This window comes from Dermacentor variabilis, chromosome 9 (assembly GCF_050947875.1).
Source record: "Dermacentor variabilis isolate Ectoservices chromosome 9, ASM5094787v1, whole genome shotgun sequence".
Classification (NCBI taxonomy): domain Eukaryota; kingdom Metazoa; phylum Arthropoda; class Arachnida; order Ixodida; family Ixodidae; genus Dermacentor; species Dermacentor variabilis.
In genome coordinates this window covers 25,764,250-25,782,959 of record NC_134576.1, presented here as the reverse complement: position 1 = coordinate 25,782,959, position 18,710 = coordinate 25,764,250, and the positions used below count along the sequence as shown (strand labels likewise).

The following is an 18,710-nucleotide window of genomic DNA, read 5'->3' as shown; positions in this document are numbered from 1 at the left end:
TCGAGGAGGATGCGAGGTGCGTCCTTCAAGGTAGTCGATGAGTGGTTGGAGCTATAAGTCTTCTCGCTTCTGCTGGGCTAGATCAGATACTGCCAGAGCATCAAGAGAACGTGTTCGTTTTATCCACTTCTCTTGTGTCCTGTCTGCACGACTCACCTTTCTTCAGCAAGAAAATCACAGTCGTCTTCGAGATCTGTGCTGCCAGCGTCAACGGAAGCGTGAGACAATCCGAGTCGCTACGTTTCTGCCCCGACTTGTGCAAAATTGCAGCATCAAACTCCTGCTATCGAAGACTCCATCGAACTAGATGTCCTGAGGGATCTTTTATATTCGCCAACCAACCAAAAAAATGGTGGTCGCTTATCAAACGGAAAGGTCGTTCGTACAGATAAGGTCGAAACTTCGGGATGGCCCACACGACGGCAAAACACTCCTTTTCAGCAGTAATTTCTCTCCGAAGATGACAAAGTGCGGCTGGCGTACGCAATAATCCGTTCAACACCTTGTTGTAGCTCCACAATCACAGCACAAATGCCAACGTTGCTCGCATCCGTGTGCAGTTCTGTATCGGCATCCGCGTCAAAGTGGCCCAGAATTAGAGGAGGCGGGTCTGAAGCTTGCGAAAGGCGTCTTGCTGTTCTTGCACCCAAAGAAATGAAACGTCGTCCTTCGTAAGCGGAGCGGAGTGAGTGGTCCAGCGAGGTGTAAGAAAACCTCATCGAAGCGACGGTAGTTGACGCGAAGTCCCAGAAGGCGCCGCACTTCCCGCTTGTTTCTAGGTGTTCGTAAATAGGCAACAGCCATAGTTTTCCCTGGGTCGGGTCGAATTCCAGCATTAGTGGCTACGGAATTTGAGTTCGTCGCAGGCGAAGTAGCAGTTTTCGGGTTTAAGGGAGAGACCAGCGGTACCAATGGCCTTAAGGACGATTTAAGTCACTTGATGTGTTCTTCAAATGTCGTCGAAAAGGCTACAACGTCATCCAAATACACGAGGCAAGATTTCCACTTTAGCCCAGATAAGACAGTGTACATCATTCGTTGAAAAGTGGCTGGCGCAAAACACAAGCCGAATGGGAGGACCTTAAACTTATACAGGACGTCTCGTGTAACAAAGACAGTCTTTTACAGCTACGCTGATCCCCTTTAGTCTGCCGGTATCCACTGCGCAAGTCCATAGACGAAAAATAGCAGGCATGCAGGAGACGATCTAAGGAGTAATCGATGCGGAGCAATGGATAAACGTCTTTATTGTGACGTGGTTGAGTTTGCGGCAATCCCCGCAGAGGCGTAGGCTGCCATCTTTCTTTTTCATCGACAAAACCGGTGATGCCTGCGGACTAATCGAAGGTTGCATAATGTCGTCTTCGAGCATTTGCTTGACTTGGCTAGGAATGGCATCTTGCTCGTTCTGGGAAACCAGGTAAGAATGCTGGTGCACTGGTCTCACAGTCGCCTCAGTGATGATTGGGTGTTTCGTGAGCGGAGTCTGTTTTCATCGGGAAGCGGAAGCAAAACAATCTGAACGAGTGCAGAAGGCTGAGCAGACTCATTCTGCTCAGGTGCCAGGTTCGGGCTCACCCCTTTGTGACATGGGTACTGCTCACGGACAGTTTTGTCAAAGATTAACATGCTTGTGATACATCGAGGTGTTCAAGCGCGCTATAGCAGTGCACCGAACCAAATGCTGGAATTTTCAGCCGAAATTCGCAACCATGATCGCAGTTCGCATGCCGTGGAGTTCAACAACACCTCTTGTAACGCAAGGTTGTCGAACCTAGTAGGTCGGAAAGATTCCCTTCGACGATTCCGGGAATATTTTCACTGGATTCACACTCGACGACAACAAAAATGCTACTCTGTGATGGTATTGCAACTGTGGTATTAATGACACACGATGCTGTTCCCTCCGATGGGCATTTATCCGGAGGTACTTTACGTTGGCTTGATAATGCGACGAGCAGGTCCCGCAGATTGATGATGGCTTGATATTATCGAAGAAAATCCATTCCCAAAATTATTTCCCGCGGGCAATCAGGCAGTACGACAAAAGGACCGATAAAGGTAGAATTTCGGATTTGAATACTGGTTATGCACTGGCTCGTTGGTGCTACAAAATGACCAGTTGTTCTGCTCAGATGGGGACCGTGCCAAGGCGTCGTAACCTTCTGCATCCAGATCCCTAGGGCGTCGGGCTAACTCGCGCCTCCACCAATTAGTCGCGAGAGGAAAGGCGAACAAAGTCCACTGGCAGCGAACGGCACGTTTACTGAAGCGGAAATAACCACCAATGTCGTTCGCGTCGTCTTCTCCATCGAACCAGCCCAAAAATAGACGCCTGATCTGATGATGATTGTAAAATGAACATGTCAAATAATCGTGGAAGTATATACTTGGTTTACAAGTATGTTTTCGTTATTTATGTGTTAATGCAAAATTATTCAAAATCCTCATCTACCTGGACACGTGGATCCGTTAAGCTATTTGTCCATGTTCCCAGCGTTTCTCTTGTACGGAGCACAGAAATAAATCGAATGAATGAATGAATGAATGAATGAATGAATGAATGAATTTTCATGCCTCTGTCTAGCTGCTTCTTTTATTTGCGTTTCGCTTCGTAACGCAAGGAAATTCCCTGCAGTGTTATTCAAGCACTTTCTTTTTTTTTTACTGTCAGTCTTTCTGACCGTATCTAACCGTCACTTGTCACTGGGCAGTACGTGGTCTAAGGAGCAGCACTGAGCTGCTGTTTTGATGGAACAGGGTTCGAACCAAACCATCGGTATGCTTCACCTTGACCACTCTGCATTCGGGCAGTTACTACTTGCTTACCTTGGCGAGACGGGCCTCGCGGCCAAACTCAAAGGTGCCAGGAATACTCCAGCCTCGTCAAACCCCAATGACGATAGTCAAGAGAAGAGCAGAATATGATTGAATAAATACGTTGCAAGAACCAACCGCCAGAACAACTCGGGTCCCTGTGTACGCGGCACTGGGTATGTACCGCTGTTTCGAAAACCTGTTCGACCCCAATTAGACAAGTGGCAACAACGTGCAACTGAGCATGCGCTGAAGTTGACTGAACCTCTGAGGCGTCAACTTTGGTCACTGAGTATGTGCAACAAGGTATGTGCCGCTCTTTAATGCACTTCTTTCAATCTAACTTGGCTCAATGTGCATGTACCACTAAAGTTAAGCACCGCTCTTCAATGAACCTCGTCGACACCAACTTAGGTCATTGTGTATGTACCCTTGGCCATGGGTCATTCTTCAATGAACCTATTCCACGCCAACTTAAACGACTGGGCATGTGTCATTCTAAAAGAATGACAGAAAGATTTGAAAATTTCCGCCGTTTGGGGAAACCAAAGCCACGCCGTATATATTGATACAATCTTCTCTTAATATTTATTCACACACGCCACACACGGACTTAGCGGAGGTGCCACCAGATGGCACATCTTGTCCAGGGGAGAAGCATGACAGAGGTACCTGCCGCATACACGTCTCATACACGATACTTCTCTGCGGAGGTAATACAATGTGTCGCGGAACTCCTTCAATTCTAACTACATTGAAGTCAGCAGCTATCGTGAGTTGGGTTCGGCCGGAATTTTGTTGTTGTCGTTATTATTATTATTATTATTATTATTATTATTATTATTATTATTATTATTATTATTATTATTATTATTATTATTATTATTATTATTATTGATCTTTCAACACAAAACTCCAAGTAGTATGCGGAAGCCTCTTATTGTTGTGGAGCAAGCCTACAGGTCACACTGGGTAAAAGAAAGGGCAAGCCCAAGACACCACTTTAAACTTCAATTTGCATATTCTGCTTGACGACGACATTTCACTTGCATTCTAGTAACGACAGCTTTTTGTGAGTATATGCGACTTTTGTACCTAGAGTACTTTTTATCAATCAATCATTTTGGACACTTCATCCTACGCAACCTATTTGTTTTCTTTTTTCTTTTTTTACTCTGCGAGGCGCAATTCTTGTGGTTTGCGGCAGATAGGCAAATAAAGAAAGCAATATCACACAACCGCTAAGGCTGTGAAGAATAAAAGCGCGATTAGCTAATAAAAAGAAAGCACTGCAATGCCCGCATAGTCATTACCGCTAACGGGTACCGAGTTTCCGGAGGCTTAATTAGTGCATTTCAACGGGAGAAACGACAGCTGGCGCCAAGTGCCGCGAGCACCGCAGTGCCCGCGAACATTAGCGGGTAGAAGAGGGCCGACAAAAGAAAAAGGACAGCGAATAAAACAACAGCGCAGCAGAGGCGCAGCTTCTTCGAACATGCTCGAGAGAACGAACGGGCTGTGTTCAACGCGAGCAATACTGATTTAGGCAATTCTAACAAGAAACGGTTTTTCCTTTAAATATGGTAACAGCGGAAAGCCCAGCGCAGGACTGCGAAGCAACTTTGTTGCGAAGCGACAGTCGTTATCTCGGGGCATTTACTTTTATTATTCCAAATGATCCCCAGGAAAAATATCACCGAAATAACCGTTAACATTAACATTCTATCGGTATAGACGCCTCTCATTTTAATTAATTAATTAATAATAATAATAATAATAATAATAATAATAATAATAATAATAATAATAATAATAATAATAATAATAATAATAATGCTTCATCGATGACTTGAGAATCATACAATGGAAGAATCGGGCCTGCCAAAGCCGCAGTGCGCTTGAACGGCAGTGCCTGGGAGACAGCGACAGAGCCATCAGTAACACATTATTCGATTGTAGACAACAGTGAGAAAACACACACACACACACTTTCAAGCCTGTCCTTTCATATGTGCTTTCAACAAGAAACATGGGACGTATTCAAAGATTTATGTAGGTTGCTTTTGGAGCATCTAAGTGCGGACGCCTAATTTTCGCGCACTTCACCGAATCGCCTACCGTGCTCCAGGTACCGAGTGAAGGCCGCCCGCTTACGGCATGGCTGCTGGAAAGGTTGCGGCCAGAAGAGACGGGGCTCTGTGTGGATTTGCAAAGGTAAGCGTCGGTGGCTCTCACGCTGACCTTGCCACTTGTGGCGCGGCATAGTCCTTCCGCCCTCGCTAGCTACTGCAAGCGCGTTCCAGAAAGTCCGATCTTGGCACACAGCCACGAGTGAGTGCCTTGGCGTTCAGCATTGTTGCACGCAGATTCTCGAATCCGCCGCCTGTTCTACTGCCGCTAACGTTGCGCACGAAATACCTGCCCCTTGCTGCCAACTCTCTAATTCCCTCTGAACACAAATATTGTTCTTGAACGCCTTGTTAGAACTATGGTCTTCTTATATGGGAATTGAGCACTAAATCAAAAGGGAACCACACAAGTTTCCCACACGATTGCTACTTGCTCCTTCGTACGTGGCGCTAATATGTATGCACTCTTGCAATTTTGTAGCCAGAAAACAAATGCATCGACCTCACGGCAGGTCAGCGCATTATATAACAGCGCTGACATACCTTCCCTTTTAGCGTCTGATGCTGCCTTCAAACCCACCATGATGAAGCGGTTTATACAGGCTCCAATAACGGCGAGGAGCGGCGATATCATCGACAGCATGCGCAAGTGCGCAAAACAATAGGCAGTGATGATGTGCGGTGTTTAATGACGCAAGAGCCAGCTATTGGCAAAAAGCGCCATAACATGTGGTAATGAATTTCCTATTTTGCATGAAATGATTAAATGAGCGACAAATGGTAGATGTACCGTGGCTGTATAATGGCTTAAAAGCAATTCGCTGTAGAGTGCATAAAGTATATGAATATTAAAATCATGAAAATGGCTAATGATGTCTGCTATGACGATAAAAGTTTCGTCAGGAAGAGGTGATATAATAAACCCATATAATAGCACTAGCGCCTTAAAAGTCCTCGAAGTCTAGGTGCTGAGAGGCACTTGATGTGAAAAGATTTTGCACGTCCGATGCAGCGTACAAGCTGAGGCTGCGCTACAGATAACCAGGCCAAATGATTTGCACGGTGTCTACGCCTGCTAGAAACTATAGTGCTGTCTAAAAATCTAAAAAGTGGCTCGTGGCTCAGAAATAATGCTGCAGGTGAAGGGGAATGCACTCACGATATGCGCGATAGAAGTACTTTTCACGCTGGGATTCCATTTAAAGGCCCTGAACCAGAACATGGAGGATAGTGAGAACGTCGCCACACCTATCAAATTTCGGAAGTTTCTTCGAGTAAGGAGGTAGGAGTGCGTTCCATAAGTATGTCCTACCCTTAACCTGCAAAAAAACACTTCTTTGTGTCTTGCTGTTTTCTCGTTTATCCATTTTCCTATTCTTGGTTTGATCATATGGAGCTTATTTGAAACTTCAGGATCAATATTTACTCATGGGGCAAAAAAGGCTTTAGGTCAGTAGGGGAGATAGCTGTGTGTCTATCTCTATGTTGAAAAATTACCGACGTGCCACTTTAATTGGTAGCAACATTGCCTTTTATGCTATGGCCAAAAACCGCCATAACACATGGTAATAAATTTTCCATTTAATATGAAATAAATAAATGAGCGACAAACGGTAGATATACCGTGGCTGTATAATGGCTTAATAGCAATTCGCTGTAACTCGCATAAAATATACAAGTATTAAAAACATGAAAATGGCTAATGATGTCTGCCATAGTATGCCACGTACCTAGCATACTATAACCAATTGGTCGCTCATGTAAGCTGAGCATAACAAGTTTGTTCTGTTTACGTAACACTGTTCTGTAACTGTTCTATAAAAAGTTTGTTCTGCTCAACAAGGTTGTTCTATGCTGAATTGTTCTGTTTTCGTAGACTCGTTAGAGCTCTAACGACGCTCAGTGAGTCTCTGAACACGATTCATTTTGTAATATCCATTCCCTTTATGTGTTTCACTGACGAGAGGATTGCATATGCTTCTGCAGTAAAACTACTTTCATGCAGATGTAGTGCACCAGACCGGGAGAAAGACGGCCCCAGAGCTGCGTAAGCGACACCAGTAAACGATTTTGAAGCATCCGCATAAAATTCGGTACAGGAATACTCCCGAAGTTCAAGCAAATGCGAATGTTTATGTGCATCATATGCCCGTTTTGATATTTCTATGAAATAGATGTCATACTGCATGGTCTGCCACTCCGAAGGCGGTGGAAGCTTAGTAGGAGCCGAAAGGACATTCTCTCGAAGGGGGACGCCTGTTCCTTCTGACAGACCTTCCCATCGAGGGGACAGAGGAGGCCTAGTGGCTGAGCGGTTGCAGAACAGCCTGGACGTGGACAAGTCGTGAATAATTGAATGACAGGGATGGTCTACAGCTACACTCACCTTCAAGAAGTAGAAAAAGCTTAAATGTGTCCTCTCGAAGTATAGACACCAGTTGCCAGATTCAACGTATAGGCTTTGGCAAGGACTAGTTCCGAAGGTGCCTCTAGCAAGGCGGATGCTAAGTGGTGGATACGATCTAGCATTTTTGGAGAATTGTGCGTAGCAGAATTATAGACTATGGCCCCGTAGTCAAAGTGTGATAATATTAGACTTTTCTACAAGGTTATATGGAATTTCCGGTTGCTTCCACTGTATGTGTGCGACAAGAGTTTCAGCACATTCATAGTCTTGAGGCACTTTGCCTTAAGATACTTCTCGATGCGGGACAAAACTTAACTAGCTGTCTAAAAGCATCCCTAAAAATTTGTGTTCACGGCTCACAGACAGCCGTTCTCTATCGATGATGATGATGAAATACTTTATCCCTCTTTAAAGGGAAGGGGGCAATGGAATCGAGGGTGGGGGGAGGAACTACTTGAAGTAGGCTTCCTTTATCCTCTCAGCCCACTCCAGGATGGCCTCCTGAAGATCGGGCCTGGAGCTGCGCAAGGCAGCCTCCCACTGCTCCTCACTAGATATTAATTGCTTGAGGAAAGGGGGAAGGGGGTGCTTAGGGCACCCCCACATGATGTGGTTTAAGTCTGCTCTGGGAGAGACACAGAATTTACAAGAGGGAGAAAGGTAAATGGCGGGATGAATGCGGTGGAGGAGGTAAGGGGACGGAAAGGTGCGAGTCTGCAGCTGTCGCCACAGAACTTCACACCTACGCGGGGATTTGCCCATGAGTGGCGGATAGGTTAAGAGGTCTAATCAGTAGTGTGTGCTGATGTCGTGGTAAGTAATAAGTCGATCCCGCGCTGTAAACGGCGCCTCCTCCGTGGCGAGGTCCGACACATCTGATGCCTGAGCCCGGACTGTAAATCCTCTGGCACTGGCATGAGCCGCCTCATTTCCGGCAAGGCCCGAATGCGCGGGAGTCCAGATTAATGCCACAGTTTGATGGAAAGGATGGGCCAAGAGGAGAGAAAGGGCTGGCATAGAGACCCTACCCGCTCCGAAGTTATGTATGGCTGCTTTGGAGTCGCTAACGATAACTGATGAATTTGGGATTGTGAGGGCCAGGGCTATGGCTGCTTCTTCCGCCTCCTCCGAGGAAGAGCCAGGAATGGGGGCGGCCGCAACAACCTGGCCGTGAGAGTTAATGACTGATATTGCGTAATGATTTCTGTTCCCATATTCGGCGGCATCAACATAGAGCACGTCTTTTGAGGTGGAGAATTGTTTTTGGAGAGCCTTTGCTCGCTGCCTCCTACGCTGTTTGTGATGCACAGGGTGCATGTTTTTAGGAAGTGGGGGGATGCAGAGGTTCTCGTGTATGTGATGTGGAATGGTGTATTTAGTCTTGATAATGGGTGCCGGAGTGATAGAAAGAGTTTGTAGAACGTGTCGACCTGTTGTGGTGTCAGAAAGTCTGCTATATTGGGATGTGAGGTGGGCTAGTGTGAGTTCAGTAAGTACGTTGAAAGTTCCAGTAAGCATTAGCCTTTCAGTGGAGGTACATATGAGGACCCCCAGAGCGAACTTACATATTTTGCGTAAAAGAGTGCCGATCTTATCTGATTCTGATTTATGGAAATGTAGATATGTTTTTGCGAATTTAATCTTACTGATAACGAAGGCCTGAATCAAGCGGAGAAGTTCGGCCTCCTTTAGTCCACCATGTTTATTGGAGACTCGCCCTAGAAGGCGCAGGGTGTGATCGACTGTGGTGTGGAGTGTATGTAGGGTATATGTGTTGAGCCAGTTGCTTTGAATGTGTAAACCGAGCACCCGGAGCCTGTCCACTCTACTAACGGGGATGTGGTTTAGGATGACCTGTATACTAGACATGTGTTTTCCGGCCCCCCGGTAGGATGGCAGAAGAAGTAGCTCGGATTTTTGAGGGGAGCATGTGAGATTCACAGCCCCGGCATGAGCCACAACGGCGTCTGCTGCGGCCTGCAGAGTGTCTTGAATCTCTCCATCGGAGCCGCCAGTCGTCCAAAGAGTGATGTCATCGGCGTAGAGTGAAAACTTGAGGTCGGGAATAGACCGCAATGCTTGCGCCATCGGCATCCTATAAAGATTAAAAAGAAAAGGGGGCAGCACTGAACCTTGGGGCGTGCCGTAGCTACCTAAAGCGTATGAAAGGGATTGCTCTGTGCCTATGTGTATCGTCGCGGTACGGTTGGATCAGAAGGTACATATGTAGTCATATGTCTTTCCGCCAACCCCAATGAGATTAAGCTCTCGGAGGATGGCGGAATGTGAAACGTTATTGAAGGCTCCGTGGAGGTCCAGATGAGAATTGCTTGCGCATCTAGACTGCTTGGGTGTAATGATGTCATGCTTTATTCGAAGCATGATATCTTGGCATGAGAGAGATTTTCGAAATTATACCATTTCTGATGGATAAAGATTGTTGTCCTCCATGTATTTTCTGAGTCGGGTGAGGATGACGTGTTCGAGTGTTTTACCTAGACAAGAGGTTAGTGATATAGGCCTGAGATTAGAAGTGTTGATTGGTTTCTTTGGCTTTGGGATAAAAATTACCCTGGCATCTTTCCACAAACTAGGGAGGGTGCCAGTGTCAAAGCAGTGACTGAAGTACGCAGTGATGGCTGTGACAGAGTTGTCTAGATTGCGGAGTATTTTATTGTTAATGAGCTCGGGGCCTGGTGCTGACATTGTGCGCAGGGTGGCGAGGGCATGGCGAACGTCTGATTCCGTGATGGCGGAGCTAAGTAGCTCGTTGGGTTCGACAGTATATTTGGGCATTTCATACTTCTGAGCGGGAGGCAGATGTTTATGGCGGAGGTCGTCGAAGAATCCGTTGAGATTGTTTTTGTGTGCACGTAGCAGTTTGTTTATGCTATGGTTGTGGTGTGTGAGCGATGTGGTAGGGTCTAATAAGTGTCGCAAGAGTTGCCATGTGCGCTTGTTATTGAGGTTGTCATGCATGCTTTCACATACCTCGCCCCACAGCTGGCAGGCCAGTTGTGTGGCGTACTCCTGGATCTGGAGGTCTAATTTGGCAATTCTGAGTCTCAGTTTTCGGTTGAACCATTGCCTCTTCCACCGTTTGAGAAGAGACTGTTTGGCTTCCCATATGTGTAGAAGCTTGGAATCAACCGTAGTGAGAGCGGCTTCGGGGGGCAGAGTGGTAGTGTGCGTCTGGGCGTCTGAGTGTAGTTGCTGAACCCATTCTGAGATGTCTTGAATGTTTGTGGGAGCTGATATCTGGCGGGCCTCTCGAAAATTGTCCCAATTGGTAAGGCAGAGGCTTTTGGGTGCAAAGGGTTTGTGTTTGAATTGTAGTGTGATGGTAATGATGTAATGGTCGCTACCGAGGTTAATTTGTGAGTTGTGCCATGTGACGAGTTGGATTCTGTGTGTAAGCGTAAGATCGGGGGAGGTGTCCTTAGCTACGCTATTCCCTAGCCTCGTTGGTGCATCGATGTCGTTATGTATTGTGAGTCTGTGGTATTGTATGTGAATCCATCGAGATGTATTACTGGGTCCGGTCGCATACATCTCTTGTTAGAGAACAGGACGCACGTACTTTTTTGAGAGTTTAGTTTAAAACGATTCTCATCCGCCCGCTTAGGCAACTTACTTAGGTCAAGCTGTAGTTGTCGCTTGCAGATACTTAGATTACGTGATTTCTAACCTGTCTAGATGTCATCCACATATACAGAATAAAACAAATTATTTGGCATTATAGTATCGAGCGAGTTCATTTTGACAATAAAAAGAGTGCAGCTCAGCACACCTTCTTCAGGTACACCGGCTTCCTGCGTAAATAGAGGAGACAAGATGTTACCAATACTAACACGGAACGTGCGACAGGAGCGGTAACTACGAATCACAATGAGCAAGTTGCCTCGAACTCTTATTTCAGACTGATCACGGAGGATTCTGAAGCATCAATTTGTAACATACCTTCTCCATATCTAAATATACTGACAAGAAAACTGCTTGTGCACGAAGGAATCACGGATGTTTGTATCGATGAGGACAACGTGATCGTTTGTAGATCTACCTTCCCTAAAACCGCACTCTAAGGGATGAAGTACCTTGTTGCTTTTCAAGAAAGTGGATGAGGCACCGGTTAATTATTTTCTCAATGACTTTGTATAAACAACTTGTCAGAGCAATAGGCCTATAATTAGTGGAAGAGAAGGGGTCCTTGCCCTCTTTCAGAATAGGAATCACGATTGCTTCTTTCCAGGCGAAGGGAATGTAGCCGGCAGAAAACATGAAGTTAAAGAGTAGTAGTAGTGTTATGTGGTTTTCAGGGCGTAAGTGTTTCATCATTTCCTAGATTACTCTGGCACTTCCTGGTGCGGAAGTGACATATATATATATATATATATATATATATATATATATATATATATATATATATATATATATATATATATATATATATATGACTCTCTTGAATTCTACCATTGCTGGACCGCGATATTTAACAAATTTATCCGCAACATCGACCTAAACAGTTCGAAATCAACAAATCGAAATTTTTCTTAGTACTTGAAGTAGTCTGCAGTCTTATTTTTTTCTTTACTTTTGGGGGGCGGGGGGGCTTCTTGCTCTTGAAGCAAAACTCAATCAGCATGATGCAAGAAGCATCCGGCATGTTCAAATGCTGCCTGAGCGTGGCACGACACGAAACAAGCGAGAACGAATGACTTCACAGGCGGAAAGAAGCGCAGGCCATTAAACGATAAATATAATAAGATCCACCCCCGCGGAAGCGATATCGTCATCTGCCAAATTTCATCCGTTTTCAAGCTTTCAGTAATCGCTGCGTTTCAGTGTGGGTCGAAATAATCGAAGCACAGATTGTTATGTTCAGTTTAGGAACATAATAACCGTCCAAAAAAAAAAACTAAGCAAGGTATCAGAACTGAAAGCCAACGATGGCGTTGCCATTCGAGCGAACCGCTGCAGCTTCATGGTGGCCAGTGACACACGCGTAGTCTTTTGTGGAGGTGACCGGCGATGCATTTTCGCCTAAGGAAAGGTACGCCTACCCCGCTTTTGTTGTTTCGTGTCACGCACAAGACCGTACGCCGGTGTCGCATGCACTTTCGAGTCCTTTTATACGAAGTTTCTGTTTATATAAGCACAGAGGAGGGGAAATATTACGCTGTGAAAGGAAGTTCTAAGACGTCAGTGTTTGATTTCGCAGACTAACAATTAAGAGCAAGAAAAGACAAAGAAGAATTCTAGGGTAATTTCTGTGTTCTGTGTCAATTCTGCGTCAATTTCTCCAGAGTATTCGAGGTTTGAGATAACCAAATGCGGTCATGACACAATCAAGGCTATGAAGTCAAAGATTGCAACCGCGTGTCTTTCTCGACAACAGTCGCTTGATCGCCAGCGGCGTTCCGCACAGAAATTTTGCCGTTCGCATGCCAGACAAAACGGAAGTTCTTCGCCGCCACCAGCTTTTTGTTGAGCGGAGTAGTTCTCGCTTACGTTTTGTTATATTTTCTAGCATTGAAGCAAGAATCCCGGCGTCCCTGACCTCTACGTATAGCGTAACGCGTCTCTCTCTCTCTCTCTCTCTCTCTCTCTCTCTCTCTCTCTCTCTCTCTCTCTCTCTCTCTCTCTCTCACTCACTCACTCACTCACTCACTCACTCACTCACTCACTCTATGACAGCTGAAACGAAGAATTATCCAGACTTTTTTTTTTGGTCTGGCCTTGCTAGAAGGCGGTGGATGGCATAATATGAGTATTTTTCAGAGAGTGTGCTTCAAGAAAAGTTCATTCAGTCTAACGAGCAAATCTTCACCACGTGTCACAGAAATATTTTTAAACTATAAATCAAGGCGCCTGCTGCGCCATTCCAGTTCGTTGACGGCTTTCTGTAACGGCATCTGTGTTTCGCTCAACGGGTCTTCGTCAATATTATCCGTTCTTTTGTTGAGCAACTGTAAATTCTTGTCCTGTTTCTCTAGACGTTTAATTCTGTCACCAAAAGTTTGCGACATTTCTCCTATCATCGCTAACTGCAAGTCATCAGGGAAGCTTCAGATGTTGAACTGTAATTTCTCGCCAAGATGCCAGCGCATTTTTCTTCCCGACAAGATTCGCACTTCCATGTTTTTCGCTACACATCCCGTATCCAGCGCAACTCTTTTGTCACATTGCAACAGCTTCCGGTATTGAATATGTAGTTGTACAGAATTCAAGCAGGAATAAATTCATCGCGCGTGATTTTCACAGACAGCGCACTGTGTATTAGACGCGTAGGGCGGCACTTGGTTCATATGAATACTACACAAATGCGTTTTCATTATGTACACTGTTTGCACTTCATCTAGCTTCATGTGTCACTTTAATACGGTGAGCCATTGCGTATAATTATGTTCAAAATGTCGGTATGATCTTGCATTACGTGACACTGTCAAATCCATCTTTTTCAGTCTACCTCCCCGATTCATGCAAAAATATCACTGGCAGTTTGTGGGCATTTATACAACCTGCAGTTGAGTGGAAAGAACCACGGGCAAATTTATGTAAGTACGTCGAAAAGATCTTGCGAACTCTGCACGTTAGAACTTCCCGACGAGACTTATCGATCACATCCTTTTTTGTCTACCAAACACAGTTTAGTCAAAGCGTATAGTACCAGCCGACGTGTGTCAGACACTCAAAACACGAGCCTAAATAAAGTAAAGTATCAGCCATCAGCTTTCAAACATGAAAATGAGAAAACGAATGGCACATCCAATTCAGAAATTGATTTAACCCAGAGCTCCGGGGAAAAAATTGAGCGAAAGAAGGCGGTGATGTCCTAAACAGAGGGAAAAATAAAAAATAAAGCACCAGGTGCGGCGACCACTTACCAGAGTGGCATTCACTTGGTTGGAATCACCGTTGGGATAGGGAGTGTAAACAGCTAAAGCCACACAGTTGGCGAAAATTGTTAACAGAATTAGATATTCAAAAGGCCTGAAAAGAAAGAAGCAAAGTGCAGTCAAGGATAACTTCGCGAAGGCGAAAACTTCAGCGCAATATTCGTTAGGACATGCGAAACCTGGTAGACTACGTGACATCGTGAGATGCATAAGTAAAGTTTAACACCGAAACAGTTTCTCTCACGGACATCATCCAACTTCTATATATATATATATATATATATATATATATATATATATATATATATATATATATATATATATATATATATATATATATATATATATTACGGCGGCAGCACTTAGACGACTCCACGCAGACTCTGAAAGAGGTAGCATGTGTTCTGCCACATTCGCCAAAACTATAGCCAATGAAGGCGGTGCTGCTCGCGCTTCAAAGTATCAGTTCCCAGAAGATGGCGTACACCCTGAGAGAGCCCGCTGCTCTCGCAGTACGAGTTTACAGTAGGAAAAAACGCTGAGCTCTCATGATTTCTTTTCATTTTTTTACTCTCTATTAAGCAGGTTCATTGGTGCTTCATCTCTGCTTCTTTTGTTGGTGTTGTTGTTTAATATTCTTGGTAAACCGGAACGTCTAAGGCAATGTAATCGCCGGACACATGTAATTCTAACCTTTACGTGTCTCTCTACTTAGCCTTAGGAAGCCATGACATTTACAGCGCCACTAGTTTGCTCTGTGCGGATGCTTTCTCCGTGCATACTTGCAAAGCCAAACGTCATGCATTTATGCATCATTTCAAGCTTCCGTTAGTTCTCTACGTCGTAATAATGAACCGAAATTTCCGGGGCAATCCTAGACTACGGGAATAGCGTGTGTAATCGTATTCCTCGTAATACTGCATATATCTTTTTGTGCATGAGGACAATATGCTTGCACGTTAGCACAAAGCCTGCAATGTCACGTGACTAGAGATCCCTGAACAAGTCCTCATACACTACTGTGCACGAGTGGTTCTTGTAGGTGAAAGAAGGTGAAAGAAGGTGTAACAATCGGTTTATCCTCAGTCATTGACATTAACACAAAACGCACCAGTAACATCAGTGAAAATAAACGCAATCATACAATATTGGCAACATACTATCCAGACTTGGCCACACGATCACAGTTACCAGCTGTGTTAATCAAAATTCAAAAGTAGGTTTGCGGATGAGCTAAGCTACATTCTCACTAATGTTTTACAGCCGCATTATTTTTTCTTGCTTTTTTCGTCTGCATCATGGAGTAAAGAACTTGCTATTCCTGCGTACCTTTATCATGTGGACGTTTATTTCTCGATAAGCCGCGAAATTAGTTCACATATGTCGTTGGTGTGCATTTAACGGCCATTTTTTATCATGTTTCTTTTTGTGTGTGTGTGTTCTAGACGAACTAGGGGGGATAGTAAGTACGTTGTTGAAGGTTGCGGACCAGAAACTGGGATGCCATGAAACACTTGAGCACAGATTTATAATCACAGCATCTCCATTGAAAGTACATCGAAGGGCGTTTCAGTACAAGTATTGCCTACACAATCGTGTATTGGTGGTTTCCTTTAATGATCAAGAGACGAGAAGCAACCCCGCCAGAGGCTAAAAGGATACTTCCACTCGACGACACTAATGCAGAGCTTTCGCAGCGGGTTCCCCAGCCCGAGGCAGAAGAGCGCCCGCAGGGGCCTCTCGACCAGCTTGGGGCCCTTGCGCGGGGCCCTCCGGCGCTCACGTGACGAGGCGCCGCCAGAGGCGCCCCCTGCCGGCCCCGCCGAGGCAGCGGCGGCCGCCCCGCCGCCGCTGTGCTGGCTGCTCAGCGTGTTCATGGCGTCGGCGGCGCCCAGCGCCGTGTGCCACGCGCTGGACAAGGGACGGCCCGCGCTGCCGCTGCTCGTGCGGCTCCCGCCGCCAGGGCCCGAGCCTGCGCACAGTCACGACACCGTTTTGGTCAAGCACACTGAAGAGGAAATTTCCCATTCGGCACATTCGCGTTCACTGCAGGACAAGAGCTTCCCAAAGTGATTTCTGAATAACGCGTCTCGACATCAGCCGAAAACATCCTCTGCCTACCAGTTGCCTTACCTCCCCAAATAAAAAAATCGTCTGCTGTTTCCGGCTCTTCAATTTAGACTCAATTCAAGGAAGCTCATTCTCTTGGCCTCCATTCTGTAATAGGCCACCGTTAACTGAAGAGAAGGTCTTAGCTGACTTCACACTGGTTTTGCGTATCTTTGAGCTGTTTATCTTCTAACCACTTCCATAAAGAATCGGTCAGTTAGGTGACTCGTAAATGACGTATTAATACCAAAATAGTATAAAACATTCCTCGCTATGTTGATAACACCAACAATAGTCAGCAACGAAGTTTATAATAAAAAACGAGCATAATTAGCCATAAACGGGGTGGTATGTGAGTGCCTGTGTCACTGTCACCCTCTGCAGAGCCTCTGTCAGGTGTCGTCTAACTGTTGCGGCCTCCACCGCACGGCGCGATGTGCCCCAGTTCAGGACAGGGAGAGCGGAGAGCCGCTGGGCGCGCGAGTGCGTCTCCCGAGCCTCGGGCATGCGCTCTAAAGAAGCGTTAAACACTAGGGGCGTACAGGCCCTATGCCTCGTGGTAGCGTGAAGGAGCAACAAGAAAAGACACGCGTCCGAGGCCTTCGACAGTATCAACCGCTGAAAAAAAAAGAAAGGTTCAACCAAGTCTGAATGCTAATCAAGACAAGTCGACTTAATTGCGCGTGAAATACGATACGAATAAGATACGAAATCAGCTAATAATACACACGAAAACAAGACATAATAGAGAGATATAAACAATATTTATTCATCGACTCATTTGAAACACCAAGTACGCCGACTTTGACTTTGTTTATCGCCGACACCTTGACTGACCCTTTGTTGGCCGACTTGACCAGGGACAGATTCGAAGAGCAAGGGTGCTTGGAACGCCGCCTAGAAACACAAATTTCGACGGGGGGATTGGGGGGGGAGGATGTTGCAGCGAGCCATACCCTGGCTGCAACACTGGCCTATAGGGAGGAGCTTGTATCTAGAGCAGGTACACAGTTGTGAGAAGAAAGTCGACTAGCAATTATAGAGGGTGTTTTCACAGTCTAGTGTTGGCGGCTTGTATAGGTAGCGGCACTTGTGGAATAGTTGACCACAGGGGAGCAGAATTATACGGATTTTTTTTTTTTTTTGGCCGGGGGGGGGGGGGCACGGGGGGCAACCTTGCCGATTCTGTGCATGAGCGTTTATTCGTAATAACATGTAGTGCAGTCAAGTGCGCAAAACCTAACCTCACAGCGACACACGTTAGTTGCGACATGCCCCTACTCACAGCCTACCTCTCCCCAGACTGGCTTGTCAGAGGAAGGAATCGCAGTTCGGAATAAACAAATAAAGTGCGTTTTTACCGGCAGTGCGTATCCCTAACGAAGCAACGATCCATATTTTGCACCTGGTCCCCTTTTCATGGAGGATGAAAGAACGGCGGAGTAACCAGCACAAAAATGCAAAACCGTCGCTCTTGGCTTCCACGATGTTAACGTTTGCGTTCTTTTGTAAATCAATTTTATCATAAACGGAGATCAATCAAGCTCTTAAAACTTCTCGTATCATTGCGGCAATCTTTAAGAGAGCCTAATGCATGTTTATTGTTATTTCTTTAACATCGTGTTCTTTATTTCTATTAATTTATTGTTATTATTGTCTTTAGCTAACGTCAAGCCTTTGTACTGTAACGCTACTCGCAGCTTTTAATAATATAAAGAATGAATCAATAATACGAGTCAATATTTTTGGATTAAAAGTTTAAAAATTTTACCTTCATCATGATGAAGCGATATCCGTTGGAATTAAATTGAATTCTGGGATTTTACGCGCCAAAACCACGACTTGATTATGAGGCACGCCGTAGTGGGGGATTCAGGACTAATTTGGACCACCGGGGGATCTTCAACGTGCCCCCATTGCACGAGACACAGGCGTTCTTGCATTTCGCCCTCATCGAAATGGGGCAGCCGCGGCCGGGATTTGCTCCCGCGACCTCGTGCTTAGCAGCGCAACACCATAACTGCTAAGCCAGCGCGGCGACTTAAATCCGTGGGCAGATTGCACTCCACACTGTTTCCTGCACTGAACCTCAGAGCTTGGGCGAGAACTGCGTGCCTGCCAGTGAGGCTGCCCCGTTGCAGCTCCAAACTCCGGATGATGCTTGCGGGCTGAGAGAGAATGATTATTGATGGCTGCCATATCCTGAGCATTTGTGTCGCTGATCCATTAAAAAAGTGAAAGATGGGCTTAGGAATTGGAGAGGCAACCGCCTCTAACAAATTTCCAACACGTTGTCAAAGGTTCTCGCAATCCGTGTAGGCACGTATTTTGTATTCAAATGATGTCTGTTTA

At 45.6% G+C, this 18,710-nt stretch overlaps 1 protein-coding gene across 4 annotated transcripts in view; it reads right to left on the bottom strand.

Annotated features, from left to right (window-relative positions):
* Window positions 1-18,710, bottom strand: part of LOC142592560 (muscle calcium channel subunit alpha-1-like) — a 370,570-nt gene that overhangs the window by 226,583 nt on the left and 125,277 nt on the right. For all 4 annotated transcript variants that reach the window (XM_075704077.1, XM_075704074.1, XM_075704078.1 and 1 more), the window contains exons 2-3: window positions 15,912-16,221; window positions 14,238-14,343 (exon numbers count right to left, since the gene is read on the bottom strand). In XM_075704077.1, coding sequence (XP_075560192.1) covers window positions 14,238-14,343; window positions 15,912-16,126 — 321 coding nt within the window. In that variant the 5' untranslated portion in view covers window positions 16,127-16,221. The remainder of the gene's footprint in view (window positions 1-14,237; window positions 14,344-15,911; window positions 16,222-18,710) is intronic.